General features: G+C 58.8%; 1 protein-coding gene across 44 annotated transcripts; it reads right to left on the bottom strand.

The window, feature by feature from the left end:
• Positions 1–409: 409 nt before the first annotated feature.
• AIFM3 (apoptosis inducing factor mitochondria associated 3) lies at positions 410–16,958 on the bottom strand. Of its 44 annotated transcripts, none has more exons than XM_077950679.1 (21): positions 16,723–16,770; positions 13,932–14,186; positions 8,206–8,419; positions 7,852–7,961; positions 7,547–7,656; positions 7,423–7,467; positions 7,111–7,207; positions 6,916–7,028; positions 5,970–6,056; positions 5,442–5,533; positions 5,210–5,340; positions 4,983–5,098; positions 4,807–4,878; positions 4,657–4,720; positions 3,977–4,053; positions 3,748–3,865; positions 2,402–2,500; positions 2,066–2,141; positions 1,644–1,748; positions 1,000–1,020; positions 410–773 (listed from the first exon to the last, which is right to left on the bottom strand). In XM_077950679.1, the coding sequence occupies exons 2-21, from the start codon at positions 13,960–13,962 to the stop codon at positions 734–736; spliced, it is 1,818 nt and encodes a 605-aa protein (XP_077806805.1). In that variant the 5' UTR covers positions 13,963–14,186; positions 16,723–16,770; the 3' UTR covers positions 410–733. The 44 variants fall into 44 exon arrangements, 40 of the variants coding, with proteins under 40 accessions (XP_077806805.1, XP_028683779.1, XP_002798330.1 ...); XM_028827946.2 differs by having other exon boundaries at positions 13,932–14,102; XM_002798284.4 differs by lacking the exon at positions 16,723–16,770 and adding an exon at positions 14,611–14,659 and having other exon boundaries at positions 13,932–14,102.
• Between the last annotated feature and the right edge of the window lie 172 nt (positions 16,959–17,130).

Raw genomic sequence — 17,130 nt, 5'->3', positions numbered from 1 at the left:
CTCAGCTGCGTCACCTCGGACACTGGGATTGAGAATGCTCCAGCTATGAAAAGCATGGGGTCTGTCTCAGGACACAACTACCACAACCCTAAGTGGGCAAATGCCCCAAAGTGTCAAGCATGAGCCACCTCTGAAGGAGCATTTACTATCTTAAGACCTTTGGGCTTGTCCTTTCTACCTGGAATACCCTTCCTTCGAAATTCAGAGCCAAAAGCAAAAAGCGTTCGCTGATCGCAGAGAGGGAGAGGGATGTGGGAGGGCGTGGGGCGCAGAATTAGTTGCTACCTCCTTTGGGAGTTCACAGGCCAAATTTCCTTGGTGTGGCACCTAGCATTCTGTGATTGTGCCTGTTTCCCTGTGGTCTGGCCTTGTGCCTATCGGCCCGATTACACTGGGAGTCATACAGGTCTGCAAGTTTGTGCGTTTTAATTTTACGGCAATGTCTACATGTTGCAGGATTCTTCAGGGGACCAGTCCCAATAGAGGGAGAAGAGGCAGGGCCTGTCCTGCCTCCAGTGCCAGCTGTCAGTGGCAGTAGAGGCCTTGAGGGTTGAGCATCTTCTGGATCCAGCAGAGGCCTCCCAGGAGGGGAGCCAGGTGGCTGAAGGCAAGCACTGGGAGGGCTCAGGTTCTGCCCTGGGGGATCCTGGGACTGGAGATTGGCACCTGCCCCCAAGGCTTGGCCTCTGCCCTGGTGCCCCCCTTTGCCTGCCCAAGTCTACTGCATGTGAGCTCAGGATCCTTTCCCTGTAAGCCAAGACATGTCGCCAGTCCTGCAGGAATGAGGGGAGAAGAAAACATCAGGACAGAAGAAAACAGGCTCTCCACTCTGGGCACCCTGAACAGCTGGCCCTTGAGGACAGCAGGGGGTCTGTTCTGTGCCAGACCCTAGTGCCCAGCGGGGAGGTGTACTTGGACAGATGGAGATAGACCATTGGGTGGAGGGTCTGGGCTGACATGGGAAAGGCTCAGAACAGTCAACATGAAGGACACACGTACTTGCTGTGCAGCACAAACAGCCTTCACGAAGGCAAGAGAGAAACAGAGAGAAGGCCAAGGAGAGAGCATGTCATTTATCATGTCCCCTTCTGGTCCTCCATTGTTTCCAGCCTGGAGCCTGCCCCTGTCTCATAGCTCCCCAGTGGCCTCCAGGCTGTCCTTAGTCCCTGGGAGCTTTCTCCCAGAGGGTGAATCTCATTGACACCACACCAGGATAAGGGAACTGGCTGGTGTTGAGTGAAACCTAGAACCACCCCCACCATCTCTGTGGAGGGCATACCCAGGGCATCAGTAGCTGCATTTCCCACAAGCTTCTGCCGGGCTCAGCACAACCATGTCCCGTTAGGTGTCCCAGGCCTGGTGATTGCCCATGCATTGGGCCCTGACCCCTCCCCACAGCACTGGCCTTGCCTGGGGACACACATCCCTATTCCTTCCATCCACCATGAACACATAACCAGCCTGCTCCCAAACCATGATCCTTGCCCCACACCTCCCTGTAGTCCTGGAAGCCTCCGGTGATGCAAACCAAGAGTGAGGGGCAAAGCCCTGGAGGGTTGTGGGGGCGGCTGGCTGTCGTGGGCACCTTAGCCAGTCCTCCAGGGAACTACTCCCGCCCCCAGGCTTCCCACACCCACACTCACTCCACCTCCCGCTTCCGGATGGCACGGCCTGAGGCCAGAACCTCAGCGACCTTGGACACAATGGGATCGTAGTTCATGCTGGCCACGGCGATCACCTCGTCGCCTCTGCAGGGAGAGGATGGCCAAGCCTGAGGACTGCCAGGCAGCAGCCCCTTTTTGAAGATCCTGATGCACTGCTGTCATTCTGGGGCCCAGGGAAGGACCTACCCCAGGGGAACAGGAATGTCCTGAGCACCCAGCCCTCCCTGCTTTGCACATCGGGGCTTGACCGTGCACAAGCTTCAGGCTTTCCTAAGGAAGCTCCAGCACTCCTCAGCGGGGCTCAGGGCTGGGCTCTTGTTCTGGGATTTTGCCTGGGATGAATCCCCCTTCCCGACTAAGCTCCCGCTGCTTCGCGCCAAGCTGCACCCCGGTGCTCTCACTTAGTGTAAAAAGCCACAAACTTCAGCTCCTCCAGATCCCCCTGGATGATGACGTCGTCGAAGCCTTCTCCGTAGCCTGTGGGCCGGGCAGGTGGGTGGCACCCACGTGAGCCGGAGGAGGGAACGAGACTCACAGGATCCCCTCCTAACCCCGCCCAAGCCCTGCTCCATACGTCCTTTTAGGTAGTTCCTAGCCTCGCCGCCAGCGAGTTCTTACCGGCCTCTTCCTAGTGCAGTCACAGCCCTGCCCGTAGGCTCTCCGCCCCGCCCCGCCCCACACCAAGCCCCGCCCCTAAACGCCCTTGGCCCCGCCCCCATTCGAGGCCCCGGGGTTACCCGCGTAGCGCAGGCTCTTGCCAAACATGGCGGTCCAGAGGTAGGGCACGGTGTTCATCTCCGCTTCCTGCGCCAACATGTTCTGGGCTGCCACGCGCCCTGAAGGACCCAGGGCCGTGAGAACCCTGACTTTCGCCCTTACCACTCCCACACTGCCTGCTCCTGATGCCGTTGGGACCCCTGACATGTGTGGCTACTCCTCCTGGTCTCCCCAGAGGTCAAGAGACATCATTGTTCATACCACTGCTCACTTGCACCTGCAGCTGACTGTTGCAGGGGAACACCTGACTCCAAGCTCGCCACTTGATTGCTTCCTGAGAGAATCTGAATACAGTGCCCTGCCTCTGGAAGGTCTGCTTCTTGGGGTTGGGCTGTGCACACAGACACCTAATCAGACATATCAGGTCTGAAGAGGGAGGAAAATGGGCCACAAGTACGCAGGGAAGCACAGATGACAGCCACACACAGGGCTCCGAAGAGACCAGTGTGGATGGCTCCCCAGTTCCTATGAGGCCCCAGTAGACCTCTGTAGTTGGATGTACTTCAAAGTCCCCTAAACTCTCCCAGTTAAATCCTAATTATACTTGGCGGATCAGTAGCTTTGGTTACTTACAACCTAGCAACAACTTTAGACTTTGGACTTGAATAGAAATTGGTACCAGGAGTGGGGTCTCAAGCAGCAGACCCTCAGGTGTAAAGGCAGAGGGAAGGGAAAATGGGTGCAGAGAGGTCCCTTGTCCCAGGCTGGGGGTCTGGCAGTCCTCTCTCTGAGGCAGTGAGGCAACTAACGTGATGGCACCTGCAGCTTAGGGGCCCAGACCAGATGTGCACAGTGGATGAGGCTTGGGGGACTTGGTGGCCGGCAAACAGCAGGAGGGGAAAGCTATTCCTCAGAAAGCACAGTGCCTCCACTGAGCCCAGGTCTCTGGGCTTAGATGGCACCTCGGGGACCTGCATGAGGCTGAACTGAGTTCACAGAGATACTTGAGTGGCCCAAGGGAAACAGAGGCACAAAGTAGGAAGGTGATCCACTAAATCCCTCCCTCCCTCCCCAGGGTAACTGCACAGGTTGGTCAGGAATTCTGCAGAATATAGGTCCTTGAGGACAAAAAAGGGAGAGACTACTAGAAGGAAAACTGAGATTGAGGAGCTGTGGCTGGCTCAATGGGGTGTTGCTCTCTGTGTTGGCTGGATCGCCAGGATGAGGCTGGCCAGAGAATCCACATCAGAGCTTTGATGCCTAACAGTGTCCGAGACCCAAGGTCAGCAACTGAGGCATGGGCATGGGGACACTGAGACCCTGGGACTCCCTCACACCCCTCCATGTGCCTCGGTACTGGCCATACCCTGAGCATGAGCCATCTGCCAATGTGGAATGTTCACTTTCCGGTTGTTCCTCCAGGCAAGGGGGAAGGTGACGGCATCACCAGCTGCGAACACGCCTGGGACATTGGTCTGCATCATCTGTAGAGAGAGGGCCCAGGACTCCATGGGTGCGACAGGGGCCCTGACCTGAACCTCCTGCCACTCCCAGCCCAGCACCGGGCCCTCCCCACCCAGTGCCATCCACCCCACCTTGTTGACAGGGATGAAGCCTCGGGAATCCAGACCGATGCCGCTCTGCCTCAGGAAGCCTGTGGCGGCCACTGCACCTGACAGGACAGAGGCCTGTGTTCACTCCCCTGTCCCTCCCTTCTGCACAGTCACTCTCCACACCCCACACCCTGCGTTTGATGTGACATCCCCAGACTGATCCTCCAGGCGCTGCCACCTGAGGCCTTCATGCACCCTGGCCCCCACTAACCGGGCTCCCACAGATCCGGTGCCTCCTGCAAGATCTGAGGTATCACCTTCTCCAAGAAGTGCTCCATGAGGCCCTTAAGTGGAGGGACAGCATGCCACACCTCCTCAGCCCCTGCAGGCACTACCACCTCCCATCTTGGCCCCTACCCAAATTAGCACCTCAGCTGGAGCAAGAGCCAGTTCAGGGCTTGTCTATGTCAACTCTCGAAAGGCATGGAGATGAGTGTTACTGGGCAGCAGGCACTGGGAGCATCCTCTGTGCCAGGCCTGGGCTGAGCCCGGTACACACCTTCCTCAACAGCTCCGTAAAGTAGGGGCGGTTGGGGGTCCCCGTTTGACAGATGTGGTGGAAACTGAGGCTCTGGGAGGGGAAGGGACTAGCCCAAGGTCACATGTGAGCGTGTGCAGATGGCTGTGCTGGTTTGCGCCTGCCTGCCCACATACCAACTCACCAATGCCAACCACGCAGACGTCAGCCCGCACGACCTTGCTGCTCTTCAGCACAACCTCCTTCAGCTGTGGGGAGTGGGTGGGTGAACAGGTGGGCCCAACTCCTGGCCTCAGGGGACAGAGGACAGAAAGGAGAAGGGAGAAGGGCCCACCTTTCCCTCCTGGCCCCGCAGCTCTGACACCTCAGTCTGCATGTAGAACTTCACCCGGTTGTTCTCAAACATCTGTCAGGACAAGTGGGCAGGTGGGCAGTGGATGAGAGTCCAGCCAGGGGCCAGGCTGGGCCCCACGGCTCCAAGGCGCTGGGTGCGTGCTGGAGTGGGCTCACCTTCATGAGGGCACGACCCACGCGCTCCCCCAAGAACCTCCTGAAGGGCGTCTCCTCCAGCTCCACCACAGACACGGAGTGGGCCTTCTCCGTCAGGTAAGCGGCCACCTCCATCCCTGGTCGTGGGCAGGGGTGGCAGGCTGGCACCTGCACCTTCCTCAACCAGAACTTCCCTGGGACTGGCCATGACGACCTGATCACCATCCCCACCGCCCACTACCTCTCACCCAGGAAGCCGGCTCCCACGATGACCACATTGCGGCCTCGGGCCAGCCTCACCACGCGATTGGCATCCTCTGGCGTCCGGATGGTGAACACGTTCTCCATTTCTTTGCCTTTGCAGCTCAGAGTCCTGGGGCTGAGACATGGCAGTGTCAGTGAGGGCCTCCTGGCAGCCCCAGCCCCGTCCAGGCCAGTGTCCTGCCCAGTGTCCCATGGGTAAAAAGGAGACCGTCCCACCTGCTCCCTGGCGCCAGCAGCAGCTTGCTGTACTCCAGCTTGAAGCCATCCTTGAACACGACCTTCTTGTTTCTCACATCCACTGTGACCACCTGCAACCCCGGCCAGGCAGAGCATGAGCTTGAGCATGGGGCTGGGCCTCGCCGCCCACTCCTGGGTCCTGCAGTACACCCACAGCCCAGCCACAGCCTCTGAGAAGCTCCCATTAGAACAGATCCTGCCACTTGGACTTTGTTCTTTAAGCTTCAGACATCACCTTCCCCTCAAACCTCTCCTTACCCTCCCAAGTCCCACCAGTCTCTCCTATCCAGCCCTGATTGTTCATCTCCGCACACCCTGGGGCTCTGTGTGTGCCCATGACCTGTCGGGAAAAAGCTCCTTGCTGTCTCCCAAGCCTGGAGCACCTCCCAGGTGCCTGGGCAGTGGGGCCAGGAAGGTAGAGCACCAAGACCCCACCCCCGGGGCCCACACAACCTCATGTTCCCACCCTCCCTCCTCGGGGCCTGTTTCCCACCCTTGACCCTGTACCTGAGCCTCGGTGAGCACCTCGATGCCATAGGCTCGGAAAAACTCCTTGGGCCTCAGGGCCAGCTGCTCAGGCTGTGTGTCCAGGGACTGCAGGGGCGAGCCAGCTTGAGAGGAGCCAGTTTACAGCAAAAGACACTGGGCCCCAGGGAAGGTAGGGCCAGCCCCAGTGACATAGGGGCTGCAGGACAGAACTCAGCAAACCCAGATCTGGCCGGGCGCAGTGACTCATGCCTGTAATCCCAGCACTTTGGGAGGCTGAGACCGGAGGATCGCTTGAACCCAGGAGTTCAAGACCAGCCTGGGCAACATGACAAAACCGCGTTTCTACAAAAAATTATTAGCCAGGCGTGGTGGTGCACGCCTGTAGTCTTAGCTACCGGGAGGCTGAGGTGGGAGGATTGTTTGAGCCTGGGAGGTAGAGGTCAACGCTGCAGTGAGCCATGAGACAGGCACTGCGCTCCAGCCTGAGCGACAAAGCAAGACCCTGTCTCAAAAAAAGAAAAACCAGGTGCGGTGGCTCACACCTGTAATCCTAGCACCTTGGGAAGCTGAGGTGGGTGGGTGGGCTGAGCTCAGGAGTTCAAGACTGGTCGGGGCAACATGGTGAAACCCCATCTCTACTAAAAATACAAAAAATTAGCCAGGCGTGGTGGTGGTACACACCTTTAATCCCAGCTACTCAGAAGGCTGAAGCACGAGAATCACTTGAACCCAGGAGATGGAAGTTGCAGTGAGCCGAGAACGCACCACTGCACTCCAGCCTAGGTGACAGAATGAGATGCTGTCTCAAAACAACAAGGAATCTAGACCTTTTGGGGACCACGGACAGGCCTGGCATAAGCAGAGAGGGCAGCCGGCCAGACCTCCATGGGGTGACAAGCAAGGCTTGAAGTGGGCTTAACTAGGACTCAGAGGGATAGGGTCCCACTTGCCCCACCCCCCCTACCTTGCTGAGCTTGGGACGGTCATAGGGAAGGTGCCGGTCTAGCGTGCACAGAACGATCCGGTCGGAGAAGCCCTCCTGCCGCAGTGTCTCTGCACACACCAGGCCAGCTGCACCTGAGGGGAGGGGCCCGTGGGCCGGGGACCACTTCTCACCAATCCCATCTCCCACCCTGCCCCTCACGACCCCACTACCAACCTGCGCCCACAATGAGCACATTGGTGCTACTGCTGTACCCAGCACTTGGGGAGATACACTTGGCCATCACCTTGGTCCTTCGCTGCAGCTGTAGGGCCTGTGGGTGCCAGGAGGGTGGAGGGTCATTGCCATCATCCTGGCAGGCAGGTCCTGCCACTCCAGCCCAGCTTCATCCCTACCGCAACCCCTCACTCTGCTCAAGTGACATGTGCCAAGCTCCTCTCACCGCAGGGCCTTTGCACATGCCATTCTCTGGGCCAAGATGCCCTCCCGGCTCCTCCCTCCTGCCTGAGCCCCGAGCTACCCCCTCACCTGCTTGCTGGCCCGGACGTACACCTTCTCCTTCTCAATCTTCACCTGCAAGGGCTGCATTCCTCAGGACCAGCCCCAAACCCCACACCCCCAGGTTCTCACCCCACCACACTCCTGGCCCCACCTGGAACTTGTGCAGACTATCCAGGCCGGGGAAGTCCTCCAGGTCCCCAGTGCTGATGTTGAAGCAGGCGCCGTGCCAGGGGCAGCGCACGCGACCACGGGACAGAACGCCTGGGAAGGGGAGGTGCTAGGCTGGGGCCACCAGCAGGGCTTGCTTCCCAAGGATCTCAGTGCCCTGGCAACTGCGGGCCCCTCCTCAAAGCCCGGGAGACTTCACTAATAGATGAAGATCCTGGGGTCTGGGGAGGAGCCAAGCTGGCATGGGGCCTGGAAGGTCCCCCTCACACCTCCCACCTGACAGCTCACCTTTCACCAGGGGTGCGCCGTAGTGCGGACACTTATGGCCCAGGGCGTGGAACTCCCCATTGTCCTTCACCAGCAACACCTTCCCCCAGCCCAGCTCCACTTCCCGCATCCTGGGGAACCGCAGCACTCAGAGGTCAGGCCAGACACCAGGCACAACCTCCTGGCAGCTCCTCCCAGTGTCCATCCAGCCTTCTGGGGAGCAGGCCCAGACCGGTAGAAGCCACAAAGGCAGTGACCAGGGCAGCAGCTGGTCATAGCCCCTTCAGGCCAACCCCGACCCCCGGCTACGGCCTGTACCTCACCCTCCCACCTTGGGACCCCTGATCCCCCCTCCCAGGCAGGCCCAGAACCCACTGGCCATTCTCGAGATCCTTGACGTGGCAGACAGCAGCCTCCACACAATCCTGAGGGCTGGGGTAGGGGTGAGGGGTGGGCAGGCGCTCCTCCGTGTGGAAGTGGCGGGCCGTGCCATTGCCCTGGTAGGCCCGGGGGCTGCCCTTCCCACTGGCCGACAGCTCCTCCTTGCCTCGTTCTTTCTCAGGCAGCACCACCTCGATCTTGAGCTCCACTGTGGGCAAGTCAGCGCCTTCAGCCCTCTACCTCAGCTCACTTCCTCCCCCATCCATCAAGCTGGGTGCAGAGGCCAGCTCCTTGGGGTGCCGGGAGGCTCTGCCCTGCCTGGTAACCTCCTCAGAATGCCCTCTGCACCACCAGCAAAGAGCCTTAAACCTGGCACGAAGCAGAGGAGGGGCATATATGGGTAGGGGTACACCCGGGTCTGCTTGAATTAATTTCTGCATGTCTCTTTTTTCTTTTTTCTTTCTTCCTTTTTTTTTTTCTTTTTTTGAGACAGAGTCTCACTCTGTCGCCCAGGCTGTAGTGCAGTCATGCAAACTCGGTTCACTGCAGCCTCTGCCTCCTGGGTTCAAGCAATACTCCCATCTCAGCCTCCCCAGTAGCTGGGATTATATGTGCACACCACCACGCCAGGCTAATTTTTGTATTTTTTGGTAGAGACAGGGTTTTGCCATGTTGGCCAGGCTGGTCTCAAACTCCTGACCTCAAGTGATCTGCCCACCTCAGCCTCCCAAAGTGCTGGGATTACAGGCGTGAGCCACTGTGCCCCACTTCCTTTTTCAATGACAGTATTAGTGAGGGGGGCACAGAGCTGAGTTCCTTCAACCCTGCAACTCTCCTGGCTGCAGAAACCTCTGTGGCAGAAAGAACCCTGAGACCCTCAAGTCCTGCATCTTCCGACGGACAATGACGATGTCCCTGACAGCTCAGGGACACATTTAGGGTACAACTCAAGTGCACACAGGAATTCAAAAGTGGTAGCAGCTCAGGTCCCATCCAGTGAATCTGGGTGACAGGAAGTCAAGGGTTCATTGTTCTAGTCTTACAACTTTCCCGTATATTTGAATTGTTTTCAAAAATTAAAAAAAATTGGGAGGCTGAGGCAGGAGAATGGCGTAAACCCGGGAGGCGGAGCTTGCAGTGAGCTGAGATGTGGCCACTGCACTCCAGCCTGGGCAACAGAGCGAGACTCCATCTCAAAAAATAAAAATAAAAATAAAAATAAATGTACACTGGCCGGGCGCAGTGGCTCAAGCCTGTAATCCCAGCACTTTGGGAGGCCGAGATGGGCGGATCACGAGGTCAGGAGATCGAGACCATCCTGGCTAACACAATGAAACCCCGTCTCCACTAAAAATACAAAAAAATTAGCCGGGCGTGGTGGCGGCGCCTGTAGTCCCAGCTACTCGGGAGGCTGAGGCAGGAGAATGGCGGGAACCCGGGAGGCGGAGCTTGCAGTGAGCAGAGATCGCGCCACTGCACTCCAGCCTGGGCAACAGAGCGAGACTCCGCCTCAAAAAATAATAATAATAAAAATAAATAAATAAATAAATGTACACAGCATAATTCACAGCATAATTTCAGCTTCTTTTTTTTTTTTTTTTTTTTTTTGAGATGGAGTTTCCCTCTTGTTGCCCAGGCTAGAGTGCAATGGCGCGATCTCGGCTCACCGCAACCTCCGCCTCCCGGGTTCAAGCGAGCGGCTGGGATTACAGGCATGTGCCACCACGCCCAACTAATTTTTGTATTTTTAGTAGAGACGGGGCTCCATGTTGGTCAGGCTGGTCTTGAACTCCTGGCCTCAGGTGATCCACCGGCCTCAGCCTCCCAAAATGCTGGGATTACAGGCGTGGGCCACCACACCCGGCCCAATTTCAACTTCTTAAAATAGCTTTTCTCACCAATTTGAGAATCCTTCACTGACCAGGTGCTGGGTTTTCAGTGTCCTCGTGTGCCCTGGGGGTGAACCCGAGCATGGGAAGGCATGTGGACAGCACAGCCCCCCGACAGCCTCCGTACAGAGGCCACTTCCCCAGCGTGCCCACGGGGCCAGCTCTAGCGGGGAGTGAGCCAGATTGCCATTTTCTTCTTTATACTCTTCCACATTTTCCAAATTCCCTGTGATGTGCCGGGGATATTTTTCTAATTAGAAGGGAACAATAAACAGAATTTTTAGCAGCAATAATCCAGCCTCCCAGGCTGCTGCAGCCGGGAGGAAGCTGAGCGATGGACACTCAGCTCCTGGCACAGCATGGGCCCAATGCTGGAGCAGAGGTACCTACCTCTCTCACTTCCCAAGGCACCAGCGCCTCTGGGTTTTACCTCTCATCCCCTCCACCTCAGACCTGACACTCCAGAAACCAAGAACCCAGAGAGGCTGCCGAGATGCACCTCCAGGCCTTCGTCTGAGCTGTCCGCTGGGCTGGGGCTGCCCTCTGCCATCCTTCCTATCTACCCAGACAAGGTTCAGGAGTTGCCTCTCCTGGCTGCCCAGCCCCTGCATATCCGTCATCTCATGCTCTGCTAAATCCTCCACCCTGGCCAGGCCCCCTCCCCAGTCCCAAGTCCCAGCCCTACAGCTCAGGCCCAGGCATAGCAGGGGACAGGGGCAAAGGTCAGTTCCTTGACCCCAGCCCAGCAGGGAAGGTGCAGAGCACAGAGCCACACTGAGGCCGTCCTATCAGGTGGGGGGTTATGGGTGGGGCTTTCATTCCATTTTCTATACTTTATGTAATGGTGTTATAATGTTTTTGGAAGACTTAAAAAGAGAAATACTTTGGACTTAGCTGACACCAGCTCTGGAAGCTGTGGGAGCTCACAAATAGCCTGGCAGGGGGGCCAGATAACGCCAAGCCAGGCTGCTCTCATCCTCCACCTCCTCCCAGAAGGCTCCAAGCCTGCTCACTGATGCGGTCTAACGAAAGCCATTAAGTCAGGGGCCCTTTGGAAAGGTGGAGGGGAGGGGCGTCTCTGCTCACCCACAAAACCAGATCAGTGACTTCTGGCTGCCCATAAGACCCGCCTTAGCCCCTTTGGGCCTTAAGATGCCTTTATTACAAAATGGAGAGAAGGCCAGGTGCGGTGGCTCATGCCTGTAATCCCAACACTTTGGGAGGCCAAGGCAGGAGGATCGCTCGAGTCCAGGGGTTCAAGACCAGCCTGGGCAACAGGGTGAGACACGGTCTGTACAAAAAATTTAAAAATTTGCCTGTTGGCCAGGAATGATGGCTCACGCCTGTAATCCCAGCACTTTGAGAGGCCGAGGCGGGCGGATCACTTGAGGTCAGGAGTTCGAGACCAGCCTGGCCAACATGGTAAAACCCAGCCTTTACTAAAAATATAAAAATTAGCCAGGCATGGTGGCATGCACTTATAATCCCAGCTACTTGAGAGCCTGAGGCAAGAGAATCGCTTGAACCTGGGAGGTGGATGTTGCAGTGAGCCGAGATCGTGCCATTGCACTCCAGCTTGGGCAAGGGAGTGAGATTCTCTTTCTCAAATAATAATAATAATAATAATAATAATAATAATAAATAAATAAATAAAAATAAATAAAATTGCCAGTCGTGGTGGTGCAGGCCTGTAGCCCCTGCTACTCAGGAGGCTAAGGTGGGAAGATCACTTGAGCCCAGGAGTTCTAGGCTGCTGCAAGCTATGATTATGCGACTTTACTCCAACCTGGGCAACAGAATGAGAGCCCATCTCAAAAAATGAAAATAAAACAGAGAGAACAGCAAATGCCTACCTCGTTGGTGATAGTGGATGCTGAAGGAAATAATGTATGTAACCCAAAGTAGAAGCTCAATAGATGGAGTTGGGCAGCAGTGTTTTACCAGTTAGCTCTGAGCCTCCTAGCAGCCATGGTGAGGATGGAAAGCCTTTAGGTAGCAGTTGTGGCCTAATAAAAGGCGGGTGAACAGATGCTAAGAGAGCTGCACTTCCTCCTAGCTCTGAGCTAGGTGAGGGACTGGCCTGATATCTTCTTATCAAGAACTCAGACGGGACACGCAGGAGCACAGAGGGAACCCAGGAAGCAGGTGCTGATGCACATGGAGCCACAGAATCGAGTGGGGCAAGATAGTGAGTGATTTGCACAGAGGTCTTCTGCTTGCTGTAGTCTCTTTGTGGCCCCTTAAGACCCCAGCAGAACCCTCATGCCCCAAACGCTGTAACTCCCATATCTGGAAATTCCCTGAGCCTCATGCCTGACCTGCCCAGCATGGGCACCTGGGGCCTGAGCCTCTGGCTACGGGCCCACAGGGGAGGCCTGGCAGCACAGAGCCCAGCTCAGAGAAGGGATAACAAATAATATTCCACAAGTGTTTCTTGTGTGTCAGGCCCCCATGCTAGGCACAACAGCCCCACTTTACAATGAGGATGCAGAGGCTCAGATGCTGAAGGCCTCACAGCCGGGAAAGGGCAGGGCTGGATTTGCCTAAATTCTTAGCACTGCCTTTGGTGAGAGCGGCCACCCCCCACACTGGGCCACGGGTCCCAGGCAGGCCAGCCCTTTGGGGTCCTTTAAAAGAACCTGCAGGTGGCATCTTCTGCCAGGGCCTCCTGCCAGCCCAGCAGTGCCACAGACGCCTGGTATGAGGCCAGCTGGCATCATCCCACCCACTTCTAGGGGGAGACAATGGACATCATCTGCCCAAGGCACATTTTGAGGCAGGGAGGGATCCAGCCCAGGCCTGGGTGTCCACAGCACAGGAGTTGGGGGAGGAAGAGTGGCTCCCTGGAGCAGAGGCAGGTGGGTCCCTCTGTCTGGTGAGTCACTACAGTTCTCCTCTCTCCCCTAAGTTCCCCCTTAGACCCAGGAAAGGGAGAAAAGGCTCACAAGTTCCAAGGTAACGGAGCCGATGGGTATCAGGTAAGGGGAGCTGGGGTGAGCTGGCTGGGGCAGGGTGGCCTGGCGGGGTGAGTGGAGCACTGGCTGGGCTCTTGAGGTCTCTCTAAGCCTAATTTTCTCCATCTGTGACAGAGCTGCACACTCCTGCCTCCCTGGGTGTTGTGAGGAGAGAAGAGGGAAAGTGGGGGGCCAGAGGGAGAGCTCTGCAGACATGAGTCTTTAGTGGAGAAAAGACGCAGGCCTCTCCCAGCACCCCAGGACACTATCACTTCTGGCCAGAGTAGCTCAGGCTAGGTTGGGTGGTGATTTCCTGTATAAATGGGGAAGTGTGCCCAGAAAGGCCAAGAAGGCAGCCCGAGACCACACAGGGGATCAGAGGAGGCGAAGAGAGCCAGGATCTGCTCACTACACCCTCACAGCAACTCTAAGAGGTCAGAGTGGCCAGGCCCTCTCTTTTGCAGAGAGAAAAACAGAGGCTCAGAGGGGTAACTTGCATGCCCTAGGTCATAGAGTGGCTGAGGTTGTCTCCAGTCCCCCCACTTCCCTGGCCCTGGGGGCATAGCCCCTTCCCCAACCCTGCAACAGGAGGAACCAGCTTTTCCTTTTCCAAGAAGGGTCCTGCTCTTATTCCCACCACCAACACTCAAAGCCCCAAAGAAAAAGGGGCACCCAGTGGAGGAGGGGCCAGCTGGGGAACTGCTCCAGGCCCCCTACCCCCTCCTGGCTGCAGCGTATTAACATTCCGAGCAGGCTCCTGCCTAGCCTGACCTACTTCGGAGGCTTGCCGAGTGCAGAGGGGGAGGGCGGGGGGAAGAGGGGGGAGGAAGAGGTGGGGAGGGAGGAGGAAGGATGGAGGCAAGAAGACAGGAGGTACCTGGTTTGGGCTTGGAGAAACAGCCACCCATGGCGAGTGGCCTGAAGATGGCCGGCAGGCAGGAGCACAGATGGGGAGCTGTCGGAGGCCTAGGGCGCCCCCCATGGGGCTGGACCCCCTGAAGGCCTTAGAGATGCTGGAGATGCCATCCTGCTGGAGCTGCTCTAGGACCTGCAGGGGAGACTGGGGCCGTCATGACCGGGGCGTGTGGGCAGAGGTAGAGACACACAGAGAGAGAGAGAGAGATGGTGGGAGCTTCAGAGAGTCTTACATTTGAGTTGGGAACCATGGCGTGTAGGTGAGCCTGATCCCAGAGCGTGGGGCCCTGGAGGACACCTCCCCTTTGAAGCCCTCCAAGCTCAGCTCTCTCACTCCTCCAGTGGAGTTCCTCGCCCCAACCTCGGCCACCCTTGGTCCAGCCCCACAGCTGCCTTGCCCAAGAAATCCTCCCTGATTTCTGCTGCCTCCTCATGCCCCCCTTCCCCTCTCCAAATCCCACAGCCTGAGAGTTCTTGGACCCTCCATTGTACCGGGAGACCACCATGCCTAAGCGTAAAGAGTGGGTCACCTTGGGCAAGCCAAAGCCCTCCTCATCCTTGGTCTTCTCCCTCCTACAATGCGGGTGTCATCAGGCTCCCTCTAGCCCAGCCCTACCCTGGCTAGTACTCTGGACACCCACCTCCTCTCAGGGCAGCCACTGCTCCGTGTTCCAGGCCCAGCAGTGGACTGAGGCTGCCGGGCCTTGGAAGGCCGGGCAGGGAGGGCAGGGGTCCAGGAGGCGGCCCAGCCTCCACCCTCCTCCCAGCTCAAGCTGTGGCCAGGAGGGGCTGGGGGGTGGTGTGGGGCTGGGCCAGTCCACTGGTCCCCAGGGAAACCCAGCTCTGTGGTGAACAGAAGTGGGCGGCCAGCCTGGCCCTGATGGGGTTAGGGGAAAGAGAAGCCGGGCACACAGCCCTGCCATGCCTGTGCCCAGCAGCCATAAGCTCCCCCTACCCCCGACTCCAGCCCTTCGCAAATGCCCACTAGGCCTGTGGTGCTGGGGTCTTGCCCAACAGCAGATGGGGAAAGCAAGGGGCCAAGGTCTCATCAAGGTCAAGCAGCAGGGGTATCCCTGTGGCCTCCTACCCCACCCTCCCACCTCCATCAGTTTTAAGATGGGCAGGGGCCCAGAAAGCCCCCATATCACCCTAAGGCCCTGCAAGGTGCCCTGGGGGAGGGACACCTGCACAGCAGAGAGCTCACTGTAGCCCAGGTGCCTTCCAGGCTACAGGGCAGGCCTTCTGGAAGATGCAGCCTACAGGTAGGACTTTGGAAGGCCCAGGGCACAGGCATAGCTGCCTTGTTTGCAAATGACCTCCCCACAGTCCATCCCACTGTCATCCTCCGGTTTCCTCTGGAACTTCTTCCTGAAGTCTCACTTGAGGTGGGGCTAAGGCCCACCTGGTCTGGCCCAGATCCCAGAAGGGCTGTGCGTGGGTGCCTGAGAGCGAGGGGTGCAAACAAAAGCCCAGGTTGGAGAGAGACCATTGGTGCCTGGCCCCTGCACCTGTCGGCCCTCAAGGTGCCCATTACAGGGGAGGAGCCGGTGACTCCCACAGCCACTGGGGTGTGCCTTGGCTCTTTCCCCCACTTGTCACCAAGGAAGGTCTGTAAAACTCAACAGCCACCTGCCCCACCTGCCCCCTCCCTGGGCACTAGGCAGCCCCTCCCCGGGTCCTGGCTTCAGCCCTAGCTCAGCCCTGCCCACTTCCTTCCTGGCTGACCTCAGGCCTCACCTGCTAGGCCACAGATCCCAGAAAAGGTCAGACCTGGTCTTGCCACTGGGGACCTGCCCAGGCTGTGCTGTCCCTTCCGGAGCACCCAGGGCCCTGAATCCCCCAGGGCCTGGGCCAGGAAGAAGACTGGGTGGGGCCCCTGTGCCTTCGGCCTACTGTGTGCTAGATCGGCTTGGAGCCCAGTCACCCCACTCAAAGGCAAAGGTCCTTGCTAGGGGCAGGGCAGTAGGGCCCCCCAGGTTTGTGCAGAATGCCAGAGTGCTGTTCCTTGCCCATGAGCTGCCCACTGCAGAAAAGTTCTAGCACAGTCCAGTGCTAACTGGACTCTGCAGGAGTCTGTCTGTCCCAGGGACCCCAGGACCTGTGAAGCGGGACTGGATTACCCCCATCTCACTGAGCGGCCACTGCTCCACCTGACCCTCCCGGGGTTCCTGGCGCCCGCCCCGTGTGCAGGCTGGGCAGGGTCCTCTCCCCACTCCTCCACCTCTTGCCCACCCGCCCCCACTGCCTCATCCCAAGGGCTCCTGCCCAGATCGGGCTCCCAGTGGCTTCCAGGCGTCCTAGGGGTGGCATCTGATTCCAGTCCTGCCTTGGAGTGTGGGGGCTCCGCGCTCTCCCCTCCCCCACGGAGCTCAGGCGCAAGCCTCTGTCCACTCTCCTCGCCTCTGCACGTGCAGTTCCCTCGCTCTGGGAAGCCGGTGGCCGGTGCCAGCAGCCTCGCCGGCTCCATCCCGGTGCCCCGCCAGACCTTGCAGCCCGGGAAGGGGGATTGGCACACAGTGGGAAGCCGCGGCGAGCAGGGAAGGGGCGGTTGTGGGACGAGAGAAGGACGAGGTGTGCTCTGGCCCCCGGGCAGTGCCTGTAGCCACGCTTGCCGACCCCCAACCCCTAACGTGCCGGGCCCGGGTCCGAGACCTGCGAGCACAAGCGCTGGCCCCCGGCGCCGGGGCGAAGAGGCAGGGCGGCGGGCGGGGACCGGGGTTCCGGGGACCGGGGTCCCCGGGGCGGGCGCTCACCTGGGCTCGGCGCGGGCCTGGACTCGGGAACCGCTTGGGGCCGCGGGCGCGGGGGGGCGGGGAGGCGCGGGCGGGGCGGGGCTGGCGCTGCGGCTGCACTGCGGCCGGGGAGCCCGCGGCGCCCAGCACCGCCCCGCCGGGCCGGAGCAGGTGGTGGGCGGTGGGGGACATAGAGCAGGCCGAGGCCCTCGGCGTCCGGACCGGAGTCGCGGAGCGTGGGGAGGCAGCCGGGGGCCGCTCTGGCAGGGGGCGCCCCGGACCCGGGTCTGGGTCTCCGGGGATCCTCGCGACCTCCCAGGGATGCCCAGCTGGGGCGCGGGCAGGGTCTGCTTCTTTTTTACTTTTCTTTCTTTCCAAAGTCTCAGAACCACTGTGGGCGGGGTGGGGGAACTTGAATCACTCTGAGAA

This window comes from Macaca mulatta, chromosome 10 (assembly GCF_049350105.2).
Source record: "Macaca mulatta isolate MMU2019108-1 chromosome 10, T2T-MMU8v2.0, whole genome shotgun sequence".
NCBI lineage: Eukaryota > Metazoa > Chordata > Mammalia > Primates > Cercopithecidae > Macaca > Macaca mulatta.
This window is presented reverse-complemented; position numbering and strand designations above follow the sequence as displayed.